At 40.0% G+C, this 18,972-nt stretch overlaps 1 protein-coding gene across 1 annotated transcript; it reads right to left on the minus strand.

Moving 5' to 3' along the window:
* Positions 1-2,416: 2,416 nt before the first annotated feature.
* Positions 2,417-8,180, minus strand: LOC136881814 (cuticle protein 18.7-like). Its single transcript, XM_068229480.1, has 2 exons — positions 8,132-8,180; positions 2,417-3,109 (listed from the first exon to the last, which is right to left on the minus strand). Exons 1-2 carry the CDS (start codon positions 8,141-8,143, stop codon positions 2,495-2,497), a joined length of 627 nt encoding a protein of 208 aa, XP_068085581.1. The 5' UTR covers positions 8,144-8,180; the 3' UTR covers positions 2,417-2,494.
* Positions 8,181-18,972: the final 10,792 nt, after the last annotated feature.

Below are 18,972 nucleotides of genomic sequence, written 5' to 3' on the forward strand. Positions count from 1 at the left end.
TAATAATAATAATAATAATAATGTGGTGTAGTGGTTTGTGTCATTAGGTGCCAGCCCCTGAGTCCCGGGTTCTATTCCAGGCTCTGCCACTTAATCTGAAAAGTGGTACGAGGGCTGTAATGGGATTCACTCAGTCTCGCGAGGTCAGCTGAGTAGAGTGGGTTTCGATTCCCACCTCAGCCATCCTCGAAGAAGTTTTTCGTGTTTTCCCACTTTTTTCCAGGCAAATGCCGGAATAGTACCTAATTTAAGGCCATGGCCATTTCTTTCCCTCTTCCTTCTCCATCCCTTCCGATTTTTCATAGCAGGTGAGGTCGCCTGGGTGAGATGCTTGTCCTTCTTTCCAGTTGTATCCCCCGTCCGAAATTCTCCCGCTCCAAGACACTGCCCTTTAGGTGGTAGAGGTGCGATCCCTCGCTGAGTTCGAGGGAAACCCAACATGGATGGTAAACGGAAAGAAAGAAAGAAAGAAAGAAAGAAAGAAAGAAAGAAAGAAAGAAAGAGAGAAAGAATATTTTCTATGTCATTTAGTTTAATTCATCTCTACCAAAGCTTATTCGTCTACTACTACCATTTCAAGTCATCTCTCCGCTGACAACTCGAAACATCCAGCTATTGATATGTTATGACAAAACGTTTAATTAAAATTGGTTGCAACGATGAGGTCAATCTCAGATACAAAAGCTATTCTAGATAGCTTAATCATACATCTATTTCATAAAAGGTAAATTTTCCTATCTGAGGGCAAATACTGGCGAGGAAAACCCTTTAAATATCTGAAATCTCTATCTGAATGAGTACATCCAAAGAAATATCGACAAACACTGTAAAAATGATACGAGAAAACTCCATGAGACGCCTCACATACATTTATAGTTCTTTCAGACGTAATTACACTTGAATCCCAAATCTCGATGGATAGTTCATCAGAGACTCTGTAGTTCGTAACCAAATAATTCTATACGAATAGGATGGTAATAAATTCAGAAAAGTCATCTCCTATTTCTTCTAGGATCGAAGACTGTCAAATCATTTATGGTCCTAGTGCAACAGATGTGTCTTTATTTATAATTTTAAAACTGAATGTTGTTATTCAAAGTTTTACAATTTGTACAGTCCACTGTCAGGTGAGCCTGTAATTCGTACGTCAAGCGGTTTTTGGGGAATGATTATTTATTCTCTGATCGAACGCAAATTATGCTTGTTCCTTTGTTGCTACATGAGATTCCAAATACCAATTTTCTTGTCTGTAACATGTTACGTTTTTGAGACATAAGTATCCTCATAACAGATATTCAACACTTTTTCCCCTTTCCAGCCCCCACCACCACCACCCTTTAAGAGGATTTTCCGAAAACAAAAAAGTACGTTCTGGGCGATTTCCGACAAAAGAGTAGCGTTACAAAAATGTTGCAAAGTTTGGGCTGGGAAGACTTGGTAGAAAGGAGACGAGCTGCTCGACTAAGTGGTATATTCCGAACTGTCAGTGGAGAGATGGCGTGGGAGGAAATCAGTAGACGAATAAGTTTGGATGGTGTCTTTAAAAGTAGGAAAGATCACAATATGAAGATAAAGTTGGAATTGAAGAGGTCAAATTGGGGCAAATATTTGTTTATAGGAAGGGGAGTTAGGGATTTGAATAACTTACCAAGGGAGATGTTCAATAAATTTCCAATTTATTTGCAATCATTCAAGAAAAGGCTAGGAAAACAACAGATAGGGAATCTGCCACCTGGGCGACTGCCCTAAATGCAGATCAGTAGTGATTGATTGATTGATACGTATTTCCTGATATTTGTAGGCGATTCCAAATTCCAAGTTTCACGTCTTTCAATGGTTACTTTCTTGAGATATAGATACTCTCATTTTAAAATTCACCCCTTCACCTTTTTCAGCCCGTTAGCGACGGAATATCCAAAAATCATCCCTTCGTTAGCACCTACGTTGTAATATAAATGTATACCCAAAATTTCATTTCTTTACGTCGGGTTGTTTTGGCTCGGCGATGATAAATCAGTCAGGCAGGACATTTTATTATGTATGGATGACATGCAAATTGGTTGTCTACAGTAATCGTACATGTTTAGAGAAAGGACCATTCACTTCAGCAGCTATCACAAATATTAAAAACATCCATGCATATCTGGACCCTAAAAGTGATTACAATACGTAATCACACATGTATATAAAATTGTTTATTTTCAAAATCTTTCTCCACTTCGAGGTTAATACAATATCAAACTATTTTATATTTTGACTGAGGAGGACAGGAAAAGAGAGAGGTGATTCGGAGTGTGATATTTTAGGAAAAATAATTGAGAACAAAGTAAATAACTTTCAACGACACTTATATTTATACAACGGACTTCATATAATTTACAGTAAAAACAGATATCGCAAGACTTAAATATAGAAGACTACGTTGGGGTCAAGTTTGTACAGTGACTGAATCGAGATTGGGTCGTAGGGGTAGGAAGGGGATGAGGGTGACGATCTAACCCAGTCGAGCCTTAGCGGCGAGATGGGCGGCAGCGTCGGCAGCTCTAGCGGCCTGGACCTCGGGGGTGTCAACGGGGACACCTCCGGCGGTGAGGACGGGGATGTGCTGGGGTCCAGCGTACACTGCGGGGGCGCCGACAACTACTCCACGGGCGGCCAGGATGGCGCCACCGGAACCGGCAGCAGCGGCAGCGGCGGAAGTAGCCTGAGCGACAGCGTGAGCGGCGCGGGCAGCCTGCACGTCAGGGGTGTCAACAGGGACACCTGCGGCGGTGAGGACAGGGACGTGCTGAGGTCCGGCGTACACAGCGGGGGCACCGACAACTACACCACGGGCGGCAAGGATGGCACCGCCAGGAGCAGCAGCAGCGGCGGCGGCAGCGTTACCGGCGGCAGCATGAGCGGCGGCGTGGGCGGCACGAGCTACCTGCACCTCAGGAGTGTCGACAGGGACACCGCCAGCGGTGATGGCGGGGACTGCGATGGGGCCAGCATAGCCTGCGGCGACCAGGGGAGCACCCACACCGGCAAGTCCGGCGAGGCCGGCAATACCTCCAGGGAGGTATCCGGGCTTAGCGACGGCGACGGCGGCAATGGCACAGAGTACGACCTGAAACACACAAAATTGTGATTTACATCTTCACATTCACAAATATTGGAAATATTTAATTCCTTGCGTTTATGACCTTTTAAGGACAATTGTACAATTGTACAATTTACAACTTATCAAAATTAAATTTAAAACACAAGCACAAATTAATAGGATATAGTCTCACACAAAAGTGTCAATTTGTTAAATAGTTGCTAAGTTATTAACACATTCGCCCCCGTATCCGATATGGTAGGATTAGTTTTCATGTGTGTAAAGTACCGTATCCGACCTTAGTCGGATTTGAATTCGTGCCAACTTTGTACATTCAGAAGTACGCTAGATGACGCAGTATATTAGTTTTCCGGTAGATAACGGGCTGATGAACATTTTTACTACTGCTTACGGGTAATTTCCAACGTTGTGGGCTTTGTGATCTAAGTAAACAATTGCTATTCTCGGGTGATTATCTGCGCGGTTAAAAATCAAATTTCGCTGAGTGATGTAACGAGTAGATGAAAATTAAAACCTACAACCTGTTTTCCAATCTTGACCGGCTCAGAGATGTGATGAATCAATCATATATAGACTATTAGTACGGATGGGGTCGCCACTCCCAAAGTGATTTATTGATGACTGATAGATACCATGAAATCAGAATGGAGAGTGTTGCTGGAGTGAAAGATGACAGGGAAAACCGGAGTACCCGGAGAAAAACTTGTCCCGCATCTGCTTTGTTCAGCACAAATCTCACATGGAGTGACAGGGATTTGAACCACGGTATCCAGCGGTGAGTGGCCGACGCAATGCCGTCTGAACCACGGCGGCTCCTAACGAGTAGATGCATGTTTAGTCCTCAGCCCGAAGGCTGGTTGGATCCTCAACAGTTCCGCCATCAGCTGTCATAGATGGCCTAGGCATCACTGAAGAGGCGTATTAGGGAAATGAGGAGTGAGGTAGTTTCCCGTTGCTTTCCTCACCGAGCCAGAAGTTGCTATTACATATCAGGTAGATATGGCAAATCGATAATTTATATCTCTCGAGCAAGTGACCGAGTTATTGCAAGCGGAAGATTCGCGTGATGATCTCATTCCGGAATTATATTCTAGTGATAGTGAAAATGAGGAGGCAGACTTCTTTATATCGCGCTGACAATCGCATATCAACAATAAGTATGATTTCAACAATGCATTCCGCTGAAATGGTTCAAACACAGTCTAAATTCGGCAGGAAGAAACTAAACCCGGTAACCGCAGCAGAATATAATGAAAATATGCACGGAGTGAACACAGCGGATCAGTATCTTGCATTATATCCCTCATTCGCAAAACATGTACGTGGCCAAAGAAGGTGTTTTTGTACCTGCTAATTTGCACGTTATTCAACTACTTCCGACTGTATCATAAATCAAACCCACAGGAGAAAATAACGTATCTAATATTCACGCAGAAATTATCTCGAAGGTCAGAAAGAGGCTTCACCTGATTTACCTCCCTCACAAGCTGTTTCTATTATCTTGCGGGCTTCAATATCTTCCTCTACTACCTGCACTTCCGATCACGCCCATTCCAAGAAAGCTCACGCAAAAGATCCCGCATTTCGTTTGGGTGGAAAAAGAAAGGAACATATACTGTTGAAATTCCCCCCACCCCCCCTGAGAAGTGACAGTACTCCTACACGTAGATGTAAAGTGTGCTTGAGGAACGGAAAAGTGAGTGAAACTCCGTGGTACTGTGTGAAGTGAGGTGTTCTTCTGTATGGTGGACAGTGTGATACCAGATAACACACACCTAGATCGTTCTAGATCATCTTGTGAAGGTATGTAGAAATGTTCATACTTTTACGGTTTATAGTATATGGTTAATACCAAGTTAAAGCTGTGTGTTACAAGTTACCTACTGAGTCAGCGCGGCATCTAAAAATCACTGGGCGTCGAGACATAGTGCCCGCGGGCGGAGCTGGGACCGAATGTGTTAAGAAATACTTTACAGTGGAAAAGTTTTGATGTAGTAATTTTAATCAAACCTGTTTCGGCTCATTTTGAGCCATCCTCAGTGAAAAAATATTAAAAGGTACATGGTATACGGTAAAACAAAAATACATACAACAAAGATGTTTATATAAAAATCTTAAAATGAAGCACTACAACACAGTTGTGAAACCAGAATGCTTAGTACTCAATTATAAACTTGAAAGATAGGAAATACTAGAAAGAAGAATTATAAGAAAAGTATTAGGCCCTCTAAGAACTACAGAATTTTAGAAATTAAGAAGTAATAACGAAATTTATCGGAACATAGAAAATTATATAACAGTACGGAAGAGGAGACTGCAATTTTTTGGACATATTTACAGAATCGACGACAATAGACTAACCAAAATGATCTTCAGGTATCATTGTAAGAAAAAGTCAACAACCACCAGGATTCCAGAGATGAAGAAAGACACGGAAAGAAACAACATCAGAGAAGACGAAGTAATGGAAAGAGAAATTTTTAGGAAGAAAGTTTTAAAGATGGAAGGATTCAAAGGGAGGGAGGCAAAGAAAACCGGCACAAAGTGGTCTGAAGAAAGAAGGAAGAAATATAGTGAAACAAGGAATATTGGAAGAAAAGGGAGGAACAACAACAAAGGGTGAAGAATTGAAATTGGAACGTGGTCCCTAGTAGGCCCTAACGCAAGAAGAAGAAGAAGAAGAAGAAGAAGAAAAGCTACATGATTTGATGTTGAAATTGTATAATTAAAACAATGAGAAAAAATACATTAAAACCAAGTAAGATATGATGATAAATCTAAAGACAATACGAGGTTGCGGCAAGATTGTAAACCTGTGAAGATTTAAACAAAAACACCTGCACAACACAAGTAAAAGAACGAGTAAATTATACATGCTTGGAACGAGTTTTAAAGGATGTATAGTGATTGATTTATTTCGTTTTTTCTTCATCACCACTTAAATTGCTTTCTAATCGTTAATGTACATATTTAGACAGCCATGCCAGCAATTCGCCAATAATAGAAAATTAACATTCCTGTTTTGAATTTGACTGATTGTGAATATGACCTTTATAGATCCATTAGTTCTATTTTCAAATTCTCCGTAATATTCCACTGTTCAGATATACATGGTTCCCTTGTACGTTTAACCCAAATGCAGCGTATATTTTAAGGAGGCCATTTAATTACAGACATTGACATACCAAGACCATCTGCGCAGCTCATTAGAAGGCCATGCCTCAGCAGCGCGAGCCAGGAGGCCATGGCAAAAAGCAGGACATTTTATAGCAGGCAATATTCTTACGACACGCGTATTAAGTTGATGTTAAATTCATCTCATTTTTACCGGCTTTCATTCTCGTTTTGACACGGATATTCAAAATTTTAATTTATGAATTACACTTTAAGCTCATCAATTCTTTAAAATGTTAGAGTGTAATTCTTCGATATCTATCTTCACGAGTCAATAAGGTCTTCAATTTTGGCATTAATTGAATTGTTTCGGTTAATAAATTCTTACTTTTCCACTATTATATCCACACCACAGTGGTGGCACTAAATGAATATTGCTTAAATTGAACGTAAATTGCGTCCTACAGTCACCGAGTGAGGGGAATAAATCAGCACAGGCTAGAACTCTCAACGCAACGAGAGTCGAAGTCAAGACTCCTGAATCCGAGGCCAGTACGCTTACTATTCAGTTCTTTTGCTGAAATTGATGTAAATTCGAGAGCCTAGTTCATAAGGTGATCATGTGCCTTTACCCGCATTCGAACAAATTATTAAATTTCTGTTTATCGGGCGAGTTGGCGGTGCGGTTAAGGGTGCGTAGCTGTGAGATTGCATCCGGGAGATAGTGGTTTCAAATCCCACTGTCGGCAGTCCTGAAGATGGTTTTCCGTGGTTTTCAATTTTCACACGCGGCGAAAGCTGGGGCTGTATCTTAATTAAGCCCACGGCCGTTTCCTTCCTACTCTTAAGCTTTTCCTATCCTATGGTCGCTATCAGACTTATCTGTGTCGACGCGACGTAAAGTAAATTATTGAAAAAGAAAGTTTTAAAAATTGAACAGAACCTATCATTAAAACAGACAGTTGTTAAAATTCGAAAAAAAAAAAAAAAACTACTCAGGCAAATTCTATACAAACGGGAGCGCAGTAGAGTTTGCAACGCACTCTGTTTTATACAGTTGTAAATGCAACGGATTAGGTGGTTACTTAAATCTGAGATTTCTAGCTTCTGTTCAAAACGAAGAACGGTATCGAATAAATTATAGCTCACAGAATTCTTCTTATAATCGATAGGAAAGGAGTAGTCGCTCTTTCGAGCCCCACCACAAGCAACATTTTCTAACTAAAAAAATAGTGAGTCTTTCTGAAATTTATGGTAGGTCCGTTAAGGGTTAGTCCCAGATCTTTCCTAAATTAATCTAAATAAATAAAATGCTCTTAAAAAATTAAAGACGTTCAGTTACCCCAGAGCTTATTTGAATTACATTTTAATAAATATTACAGCAGTACTTTAAAGATAATTAGATTCGTTTTATTATTGTTTAAGCAATATTTCACTCTTTCATTGGCTACGTCAAATATTATTTAGTCGATCTAAAAAAATATTTCCAGTCATTACCTTTCCACGATTCCTTAGTAAAGAACGTAACGTTACCTTGTCCAAAATATTGCTACAATTAACTAAATAGTTCATTACTGTAGAAAATAAATAACTTTTACGGGGTTATCTTTTATAAAATCCGCCGTATAAAGTAGATTAAATTAAACGTATATGGATTCTATAGAGAAATTTTCGTTCTAAGATGTCAAACATTGCTTCAGCATGGCCATCTATTATATAACTGAGTAGGCTGTGGAAAAGTAGAAAGACGTGTAAGAACAGATGGCCATGAAACAATCCCATTAATACTCAATTAGAGTGAATTAATGAATCTTGAGATTTATATCTGAAGGAAACTGATAGAAATCATCTTCTCCATGAAACTAGAGTGCTAATGGGGTTAGCAATGTGTTTCTTTCTTGACGTTCTACTCACCAGGCACTTCATGTTGATGGGTTATTAGGTAGCGCTGCTGGTATATCCAGTACTCGCTAGAGATGATCTGTCGCTATCAGCTTTATCGCCGCCTTATATACTGACGAACTCCCCCTTTCAGATCTAGATTCACCTTGCAGCCCCTCCTCTTATAACCACACCCAACAGCTTCATTGACCACCTCGACTGTATTCCTCCTCTACGACTAGGTAACCTTAACATTCCCACGAGGTGAAAGGTGCCCGTACGCAGTCCGATCTTCAGTTGGTAGAGGTCACTCTAGAACCAACAGCCAACTAATTTAGAACAGTTTTCTCTCTCAATGCTCCAAGTTTATTCTAGAGAGGAATGTTTTGTCGCTCGAAAATACAACTGATAGAAGATTTAGTCTTTGATACAAACTATGAGGGGCTGCCTGGCCGAGGCGGTAAAGGCGTGCTCGGTTCGCCCGAAAGGACGTGTGTTCGAATCCCCGTCAGGAAGTCGTAAAATTTAAGAAACGAGATTTCCAATTCCGGAGGTGCATATGGCCCTGAGGTTCACTCAGCCTACACCTAAAATGAGTACCAGGTTAATTCCTGGGGGCCAATGCGGCCGGGCGTAGAGTTAACCACTCTACCCCATCACGTGCCGAGGTTAACAATGGTGGAAGCCTTTACCTTCCACTCCTCCAAAGACCTTCACGGCCTGTACGGAGGTGACTTTGCTTTGCTTTGGTACAAACTGTAATTTTGAAAAATTCGGAGAATATTTTGAATTCGTACAAGTTCTCTTATCGTATTTCAAATCTGGCTTCATCAGTTTGGAATCGTTCTTACCATGCGTTCGATATAATTACTGAACAAGTATACCCTGTTTTTAAAGCAGTGCATTTAGATGGACCTTTTCTAAATATTTACTTCTGAAGTAATTCCACCTGAGTTTCAGACAGGTTTAACTGGTTTACTTTCAAGAGTGATATCAACTCTTTATCATTTACTTAAATAGAAAATCATTTTCTTTTACGGTGAAAACTTTTAATGCTAGATATCTTCGTAATTCACACATGATTGGAATAATGAATTTAATTCCAGGGGCCGATGAACTTCGATGTTACGCCCCTTAAAGCAACAAGCATCATCATCATCATCACGAATTTAATTCTGGGTTTGAAATCTGAGATAAACTAACAGAGATATTTCCCTGTTAATGTCCTTAGCAATTCGAAGTGATGACTACTCGTGCCAGAATATTTCCACATTTTCGACAATACTTGTCCATTGTGTTAGTGAGCTGAACAGTGTGAAACACACTTTAATCAGTGAAAACCTGAAGGTAACTTTCACACTCACGGCTTTTTTGTCCTGTGCCTTTATTCATTCGATCTCCATGGATAAATGGTTAGCGTGCTGGCCTTTGATCACAGGGGTCCCGGGTTCGATTCCCGGCAGGGTCGGGAATTTTAACCATAATTGGTTAGTTTCGCTGGCACGGGGGCTGGATGTATGTGTCGTCTTCATCATCATTTCATCCTCATCACGACGCGCAGGTCGCCTACGGGTGTCAAATCAAAAACCTGCACCTGGCGAGCCGAACTTGTCCTTGGACACTCCCGGCACAAAAGCCATACGCAATTTCATTCATTCGAAACATTCCTGTTTGAGCTATCAGAAGTCGTTCAGCACGTTCCTTCAGTTAATATCAGGAGGGAAGAGTAACTGCTTTTCATCCTCAGGAAGCAGGAAATATTACATCTGTATGTATCCATAGTAAGATGGTTAAGTATTGTAGAGATATATGTATGCATAATTTTTCTATGTACTGTCCGATTTTTCTACAAGTTACAAACGAGTTCCAAGCATATTAAAAATAATTTCATGAACATAAATTTTAAAACAGACTGTACCTCCACGGAAATATTATTATATGCAATGTTTTTCCTTAACGTTGCGACCATTATTTAACCAACCTCTGCTTCTATCAATTGAAACTTAACGGTGGAGTGCTTCTTCTTCATAAAATGATCTATTGAATGAATTAGCGCTCCAAGGAATATATTTATGACATCGTTATAAATTTCATATTGATGGATTACCACCGGAGGGTATAGAAATCGTTTAACGTTTTCCTTAATGGGAGTTGACATTAAACACACCAAAATTGGCGATTCCACTTCGAACGTAAATATAGTAGTGGAAGTGAGCTGAATATGATTTTGACAGATGTCTCCCGAACAGAAAATATTTACGCAAGTGTGTTATTTTTTAAACATTTGTTTCACGTCGCACCGACACAGATACATCTTATGGCGACGTTGCGATAGGAAAGGGCTAGGTTAGGGAAGGAAGCGGCCGTGGCCGTAATTAAGATACAGCGCAGCATTTGCCTGGTGTGAATATGGGAAAGCACGGAAGACGATCTTCAGGGCTGCCGACAGTGGGGTTCGAACCCACTATCTTCCAGATGCAAGACCACAGCTGAGTACCCCTTACCACCGCGACTCGCCCGCTCCGTGTACAATATAAAGGAGTTACTGTGAGAGAGGACGTCAGATGCGCCTGTAATCGCGGCATGTCATGCTTGGCCTCCCCCTGTGAGTGGGGGCAGTAGAATGACACGCACGGTATTCTTTGCCTGTCTTAATGGGCGACTAAAAGGGGCCCCATGGGATTTGAACTTCGGAGCGTGGGTTGGCGACCACGGGGGCCTTACCTGAGTCCTGGCATTGCTTTCACTTACTTATGCCAGGCTCATTACTTTCATCTATCCTATTCGACCTCCCTTGGTCAACTCTTGTTCTTTTCCGACCCCGACGCTATTAGGTTTGCGAGGGCTAGGGAGTCTTTCATTTTCACGCCCTTCGTGGCTCTTGTCTTCCTTTGGCCGATACCTTCATTTATCGAAGTGTCGGATCCCTTCCATTTTTTCTCTCTGATCAGTGTTATATAGAAGATGGTTGCTTCGTTGTACTTCCTCTTAAAACAAAATTCACCACCACCACCATGCTTGGCCTCCCCGGTCCCCCAACCTCAATCCGTGTTTTGGTTACCTGAAGTCACAAGTCTACCGCGATCGTCCGACCTCATTAGGGATGTTAAAACACAACATCTGAGGAACAGTTTCTCACCATACCTACGGATATGCTGTACAGTCGTGTTCACAACATTGTTCATAGACTAGAGGTATTGATAATGAATGAGCGTGTGTTATGAAGAACATCGTGTTTGCTAACCTCGATTTTTATTGCTTGCGTATCGTATGAAGTGTCTTCTGTTGGTTATTGTATGTACTTTAATTTGGTGTCAATTAACCTCATGTCATGCTAATCATGTGTGTCAATTATTCCCTGTCTACCTCGTATATTCCGTGAAGTATTGTCTCGTCAAAGGTTAATGAACTTTTGAATCACCCTGTGCTTGAGTATGGTCTAACTTTCCTTGAAACATCTTGGTGGTCTTGATCCTCGAGTTCTAAGTATACCTTTTGCTGATTTCCATTCCTTGTATTCCCATTGCTTCCAGGACCTCCTGATGACAGCGCACCGTAGTTTATTGTCTTCGTCAGTCTTCCCGGGTTCATTCTGTTGACATGTCCGGAAAACATGGCTCTCCACTTCCGGAGATACAGTATAATTATTGTTTTCCTTTATTTCTGTATGATCTATCCTCCGCTATTTGGGCTCCCAGTATCTTCCTCAGAATATTTTTCTCCACCAGTTACAACTTCATGTCCAATCCTGTTGTTTTATCAGGTTCAAACATTCAACTGCATATAAAACCCCCAGGCTGATCACTGTCTGGTAGTGTCTGAGTTTTGCATTGATCGACATCTTCTTGTTGTAAGTGTTCATAGTTAGTTTAACTCTAGAACTGACAAACATCGCGCTTGCGACGCAATGCAATGTCACTAGATTATATGCATTCGCTTAATCAACTATATCATCATAATTTTTCACTTATGTTTTTATAACAAGTAAGACATTAAAGAAAGAACTTCAAGTTTTTCATGAAAAATTCCTCACAAGTCGGAAATAACTCAATCAAAGTCAGGGTAACTATAAAGTCAGCTGACTATTCCTCATCCCCTGTGGTCTCATTCGCTATGTAACTTTGCTCTCGCTTGATATTAGTTTCTGTGAATTCCTTTCGTTATCTTTCGGCTGATTATTGAGTTAATTATTAAATTCTTTCTTTTGAAGTGTAATTGTGTAGACCTCTGGGGCCTGGCATGAAAGGAAAACTCTCCGAGAATGACTCCCAGTGGTGCTGAGCGGCAGACGGAACTGTGTGCATCTCGAAACTTTTAATCCCTTTTTGTGTTTGTTTCTCTGTTTACCTTTTAGACATTACAACATTTTAAATATAGTAATTTTTTGAAAATTTGTGCTTCTTATCTTAAATGGTGAACTTTAAATATGAAAAACAAACACTTATTAACCTTTCCAAAATTTTGATCGCCTAATAATCTACAGCATACTAATATAATAAAGAGAGGGTGCGATTTTTGTGAGTTTGTGTATATCTGGAGGGTACTCTCAGAAACTACTGGACCGATTGTAAAAATTGTTTCACTAATAGAAAGATACATTATCACTGAGTGCTATAGGATGTATTTTATATTGTTAAATATAAGTTTCTCACCGACTCCCAGTGGGAGAAAGAAAAGTACCTTTGGCATATTAACATAGGCTAATATAGGCGAAATATTTAATTTGTCGTACAAGGACATGACAAAGCTCATTTTAAGGCTCAGGACAAGTAGAACAAAACTCGGTGAGGCCCTACGGGCAATGTTTTAAGGGCCTAAATTCAACCGTTTTGGAGAAATTGGCATCACACTACCCCGCTCTAGAAATTTGATGAAGAAATGACCAGCAGCAACCATGGCAACGCCAGCTCAGATTGCAGTGGAATACAGATCTGGTGTTCGAAGTAGGCACGTGCGTAAATGTAGACTATGACATGGAGAGATTCTGCTAAACATATGACTGTCTCGAAAAATGTACTGTTGGGGTAAGCCACCCCTAGGGTTGTGGTAGGGACTGGGTTGTATATTAAAAATTTATCGAAAATAGTGTCGAAATCATAGATTTCGATGTCGCTGAGATGAACAGTGACACTCCGCGTGTCGTTGAAGTTCAGTCCCCATCGGGATGCGGGTGTGAAGGGCTGAAAACAGTCCAAAATGTCCCAGTTTAAGGATTTATGTGTGTGGACTTCTCTGGAAAGGGGGAGAAGAATAAAAGTAATAAAAAAGACAAATAATAAAGTAGAACCCACAGCTTCGCTGAGATGAATATTGACACTCCAAATGCCATTTTAAGTTCAAGTTCACCCGCATCAGCACGGGGGTGAATAACCAAGATTATGGATGAATGTATGTTCCAGCGTAGCTTTCAAACAAACGAACAAAGAAACAAACAAACAATGACTGTGAGGGCAGGACTCCCCCAACACCGTGACACTTTGGATGCCGTTTAAGTCATACGTCATGCCCAGTCGGAATGGAGGTTGAGAAGGGGTGAAAAAAAGGAATGTCCAAAATGACCGAGATTATAGATGTATGTGTTATATTCCAGGATAGCTCTCAACTAAAATTGGTGCGCACATGACTTAGTATACTATGTGGCTAAGCATTTCATCTCCGTATAGGCCATGAAGGCCCTGGGAGTGGCGGAAGGTAAAGGCTTCCACTATTCGTAACCTCGGCACTTGATGGGGTAGAGTGGTTAGCTTTACGCCCGCCCGCCTTTGCCCCCAGGAATTAGCCTGGTATTCATTTTTGGTGTAGGCTGAATGAACCTCAGGGCCATATGCACCTCCGGAAGTGGAAATCTCATTTCTTAAATTTTACACACTTTGTGACAGAGATTCTAACCCATGTCCTACCCGGCGAACCATACTATGTAGCTGAGGGAATAATACTAAAGGATTATCGAAAACGATGAATATTACTGTCGAATCCATAGATTAGATGAATACTGACACTCCGGATGCCTTTAAGTTGAATGGCATACCGAATTCGGTACGGATATAAGTTATCTCGAAAAGGTACTGTAGTGGTAAAACATCTCTGGAGGAGGGGGTGACATGTAAAATAATCGAAAACAGCCGATATTAGCGTCCAATACATAGTTTCCGGGGTCACTGAGATGAATAGTGTCGTCACTCCGGATGTCGTTTAAGTCCCAGTTCAGCCCCCATCGGCATGGTAATTTGGAAGGGGTGATGAATAAAATGTCCTAATTCACCGAGATTAATGTTGTTACACAGTTTTCAGTGTCCCTCGGCTGATTAGTGACAGTCCAAGTGACAGCTGAAATCATGTACATCATATTGTCTATAATGCGACGCGTAAATTTGTTACGTTATAACTTATTGTTATTATTGTCTGAAAGGATCAGCTACTTCCCAGACTATCTGGGCTGCCTCAGGGAAATACTTTAAGGCAAAACAAAATAATTTCAAACTAAATCGTAAAATTATACACGTAACAATATATCTGAATTAACAAATTTACAAAAGAGTTCATAAACAACCAATCAACGTCATAATTAAGAATATTTGAAAAACCCACTTGAAACAGGTAATATACTTTCTGCAAGTAAAAGTTGTGAAAGAGAAAATTACCAGAATTTTAGATGTACGTGTGTACAGTATCTTCCAGAACAGCTCTCACCCAAACTTCGTAGAAATATGAATTACTATTAACGTATCCAAACAGACGCACACGAGATGCTGTCAGTTGGTACAATTAATTTTATTCACATATATTCACAAACTAACACACACATAACCTTAATCACAGTATCAAAACACCTCACTTCGAGAATATCAACAAAGTCGCAATTATTAAAAACAACTGCCAACACTTCAATGTGGAGGCTACAAATTTGAAACACAGTTGAAAACAGACGACTGCGTATTTCAATATGGAGACTGCAAATATTGTATGTAAGCCCGCGATATATATTTGCCAGACCATAACTCTACCAAACAAAAACTAACTTTTACTGTCAAAATGTTCCCTTGTATATGTGCCTGGCCAGGCTTCTAGAAAGTTACATTACAAAATATATCTCCATGAAAATTCTAGAGTTCGTAATACAAAGTTTAAAATGGATGGACTATCCCCAATAGTTATCGTCACCAGTTACCATTCTGGAAGTTACAGTGTGTTTCACAATTATGGATTACAATTTATATATACAGGTAAGAATAAATTATAATATTAATTTAAAAATATTTACATTAACTGAACTGATATAAATGTTTATGTACGGTGCCTGTTTCATGACATAACCTCAAATACAACGCGATTATGTCGCATGTACACATGATATAATAATAATACCAAGGGAATGTAACACTTCACAGCTATACATGCATAATAATAATTGTAAAATAATAATAATAATAATAATAATAATAATAATAATAATAATAATAATAATAATAATAATAATAATAATAATAATAATAATAATAATTGTTACGGACTTACCCGTGGAGCAGAAGAGGTGAAAGAAGGTGCCGGGATAAATGGATCTAACTACAATGTCAAGAAAAACTTAAACTGAAGGTTATATTTTCGAAAAACAACAAACTTAACAACTTTTCACTTAGTGAGATAACAATGACATTTCAGGTACAAGACTTAGAAAAATCCAAGATTTCAGAACTTAACACCCTTGGGCTACAAGCCCCTAGTTTTAAAATTTTTGAGCTCCCAGCTCAAATTTTACAGACGAGCATAAATTTGTTCAAAGGGCAGAAATCCCCTAAATTCATGGAGCACTTGCTACCAAGATACAAAATCTAGCCTTCAAGAGGCATACAGTAATCTTACTTTGGAACAGAGCTAACAGGCTGCCAGTTTTCAAGCCTACTAAAGGCAACATCAAAAATATCTTACACCTTTTGGCCTTCCATGGCCCGACTTACAAATTGAAACCTGGGTATCTCGTACCCTACCTATAGGGCCTTCGTATAAAAAAAAAATAAACAGTTAAATAAATGGCCCGAACACAAAAAGAAAGGAGGCGAATGCTTGCACTCCTAGATATGAGCACTTAAAACCTAATGGGCACTAGGCCGAAGAGACAGGGGCTATTCCCAAACTATGGAGGTGACTCGTATAAGAATAACTTAAGACATTACGAAAGGGAAGAAAACCAGTTACAAAACGTAGTCACCTCAAGCCAATATGAAGGGGAGCTAGAGAGGGTACATCACTCTCTATCCCCGATTTGCCGTTAAAGATTTTATGAAGTTTTTACATTAGCCGGCAGAAGTTACATCTGTAGGAAAACTAGGTTACATAGTTAAAGATTCGGACCTTTCCCACAGGTTAAACTGCGGAGCTAGCAAGAAATAAAGATGTTATGTGGCCACTACCTTCTCGGTGTACTGCAGCCTGATGAAAGAGGAGCCTCCTGCTTGACACACACACTAGGTTAGATGTCGATCAATTGGCCAAGAGACGTAAAAATCCGCAGTTTATAAACCCTCGGGGAAAGTTCAAGACCTTTCACGAATAAACCAGCCACACCCTCTCAATTTATTGGTTGATTTAAAGGTTACACTCAAAATCGAAGAAGAAGGTTGTGATAGGTTGAAAATTAATTTCAGAAATTTGGGATTGGCTAGATTCAAAACTGCCGGAAAGAAAAGATCTATATTTTCAACCCAAAAATAAATGATCATCAGTTAGTAAAAAAACTTATGAATACCAAAATTCTTTAAATCAAAAGTTCTTTCACTTAGCACCAGGGTGCATGATTATAGTTTTTTTGCAGTGACATCTATGGAAGAATGTCCAAACTTCAAACAAAACAAGTAGACATTTACACAGTACATGAAACTTCACAATAACAAAATTCTATCGGATTTTAGTGGTGACATCTTGTGAGTAAAGGTTTAAGTAGGTCTAGTTTCAAATTCACGATTCCTCCAGTAGAGAAGTTCTTTTAGGCGCAAGATTTAAATGTGCGGCGTACAGGTGTACCTCCCGGTACAATAATAATCTTAATAAAAGTAATAATTCGAGCTCGATATCTGCATTAGTTACCCATGGATGAGAGAATATTGTTTCAAAGTTAAATCTGTCATCGCACTTGCGTCACTACCTCGAAAATATACTGGAGGAGTAAAACACCTTCCAGCAAAGATAGGGGAGAGAATGATGTACAAAAATAATCGCAAACGACCAACATTAGCGTCCAGTCCACAGTTTCCGCAGTCGCTGAGTTGTATTTTGCCACCCTGGATGCCGTTTAAGTACCAGTTGAGCTGCGTAGGCCTAGCGAAAAGTGGTGATAAAGAAAATGTCCAAACTTACCGAGATTAGTTTGATTAACGAGAAACGAAATAATCTTTATGACTTGAAATTAAACACACAAAAATAACTTCTTAACTGCAAAATAGATATAAATCAATCAACGTCACAATAACGAAATCTACAGAACTTCTCTTCACACATAATTATCAGGTAATAAAATACCTAAAAATAAACAATCAATAAAATGCGCCACTGCCGGATTCAGATCAACCAGAGTATGTAACCGAGGTTTAAGGAGAATTAGGCACAACTTCGGACCAGGAAGTGTATCGTTGAAAAAAATCTGTGATCGTCCCCATTCTGTCTCCACTTTGTTCAGCTTTATGATACTTCAAGTTTTTGCCACGTGCTTTCGTAGAATAATATAAGTTGAACATACCCCATAACATTTGAATACTAGCACAAAACTTCGCATAAATTCATGAAGGAATCGTGAATCGATTACCAAATCATCAGATAAGAAAGAAATTATCTGATACCTATATGAGCATGTTAAATAAGGTTTTCTAAGTAATATGGCGTGCTGTGCATCTTACTTTTCTCTAACTATTCGTGCTGAAATTTGTTAAAAGGAGAAGTATGCAATGCATAAGTAAATGGCCTGACATTTGGGGAAAAACACTCGGCACTTCTAGGGTTATATGCCAAGTTCGTCTTCTTGATACTATATAACAGTGCCTATCCATCTGGCAGATTATTGTCTACCCACATTTCCAGATATTTGAATTTCTCCACTTTCTGAATCGTTTCTCCCTCAACTGTCATCGATGTGGATGCTGTTTCGATGTTGATGTTGGTCATGTATTGAGTCTTCTCGAAAGAGATCGGTAGACCAGTCCAAATTTGCTACATCCTGGAGTTGGGCAATTTGGTTCCATTCCTCCTATATGACAGACAAAAAAGCAACGTTATCCCCAAAGGCTAAACAATCAACTCAAATTCCTTTGTTCTTGCATCCCATGGTATTCCTTGCATTTTGCGGCGCCACTCTCTAATCGTTTTGTCGAGAACACAATTGAATGTCCGACACCTGTTTGATTCAGAAAAGATTGCGAGAGGAACCTTCTGAACTTGACTATGGGATTTTTGCCGGTCACTGTTTAATTAGATCTCTTACCTTCCAGCCCAGACCCATATCTTCTAAGATATGGATCATTGTTTCCCTTCCTACGGAATCGTAGGCCTTTCTGAGGTCGACAGTTGTGAGTACGAATTTCTTGTTTGTTCTGTTATGCTCTGATCAGTTTTAGGTTTAGTATCCGTTCCGCAATAGGGTATTTTCACTGGTTATGCAACATCCGGAATCCGGTGGCCCCTGAACGAGGTCTGATCCGGTGGGTGACGTCAAGGCATGGTGCGGACTCCTAGCTACGAGCGCTTTTTTAACCTCACATGACATTACGATGGCTACGTGTCCAGGCGTAACCTTACAGACCTCGGGTTCGACCCTAGGATTAAGAGTACTAACCTTACAGACCTAAATTCGATGCCAAAAATGCAAGCTTGACCCAACTGCCAGCGCG

The sequence above is a fragment of the Anabrus simplex genome, chromosome 10 (assembly GCF_040414725.1).
Source record: "Anabrus simplex isolate iqAnaSimp1 chromosome 10, ASM4041472v1, whole genome shotgun sequence".
In the NCBI taxonomy this organism is placed as follows: domain Eukaryota; kingdom Metazoa; phylum Arthropoda; class Insecta; order Orthoptera; family Tettigoniidae; genus Anabrus; species Anabrus simplex.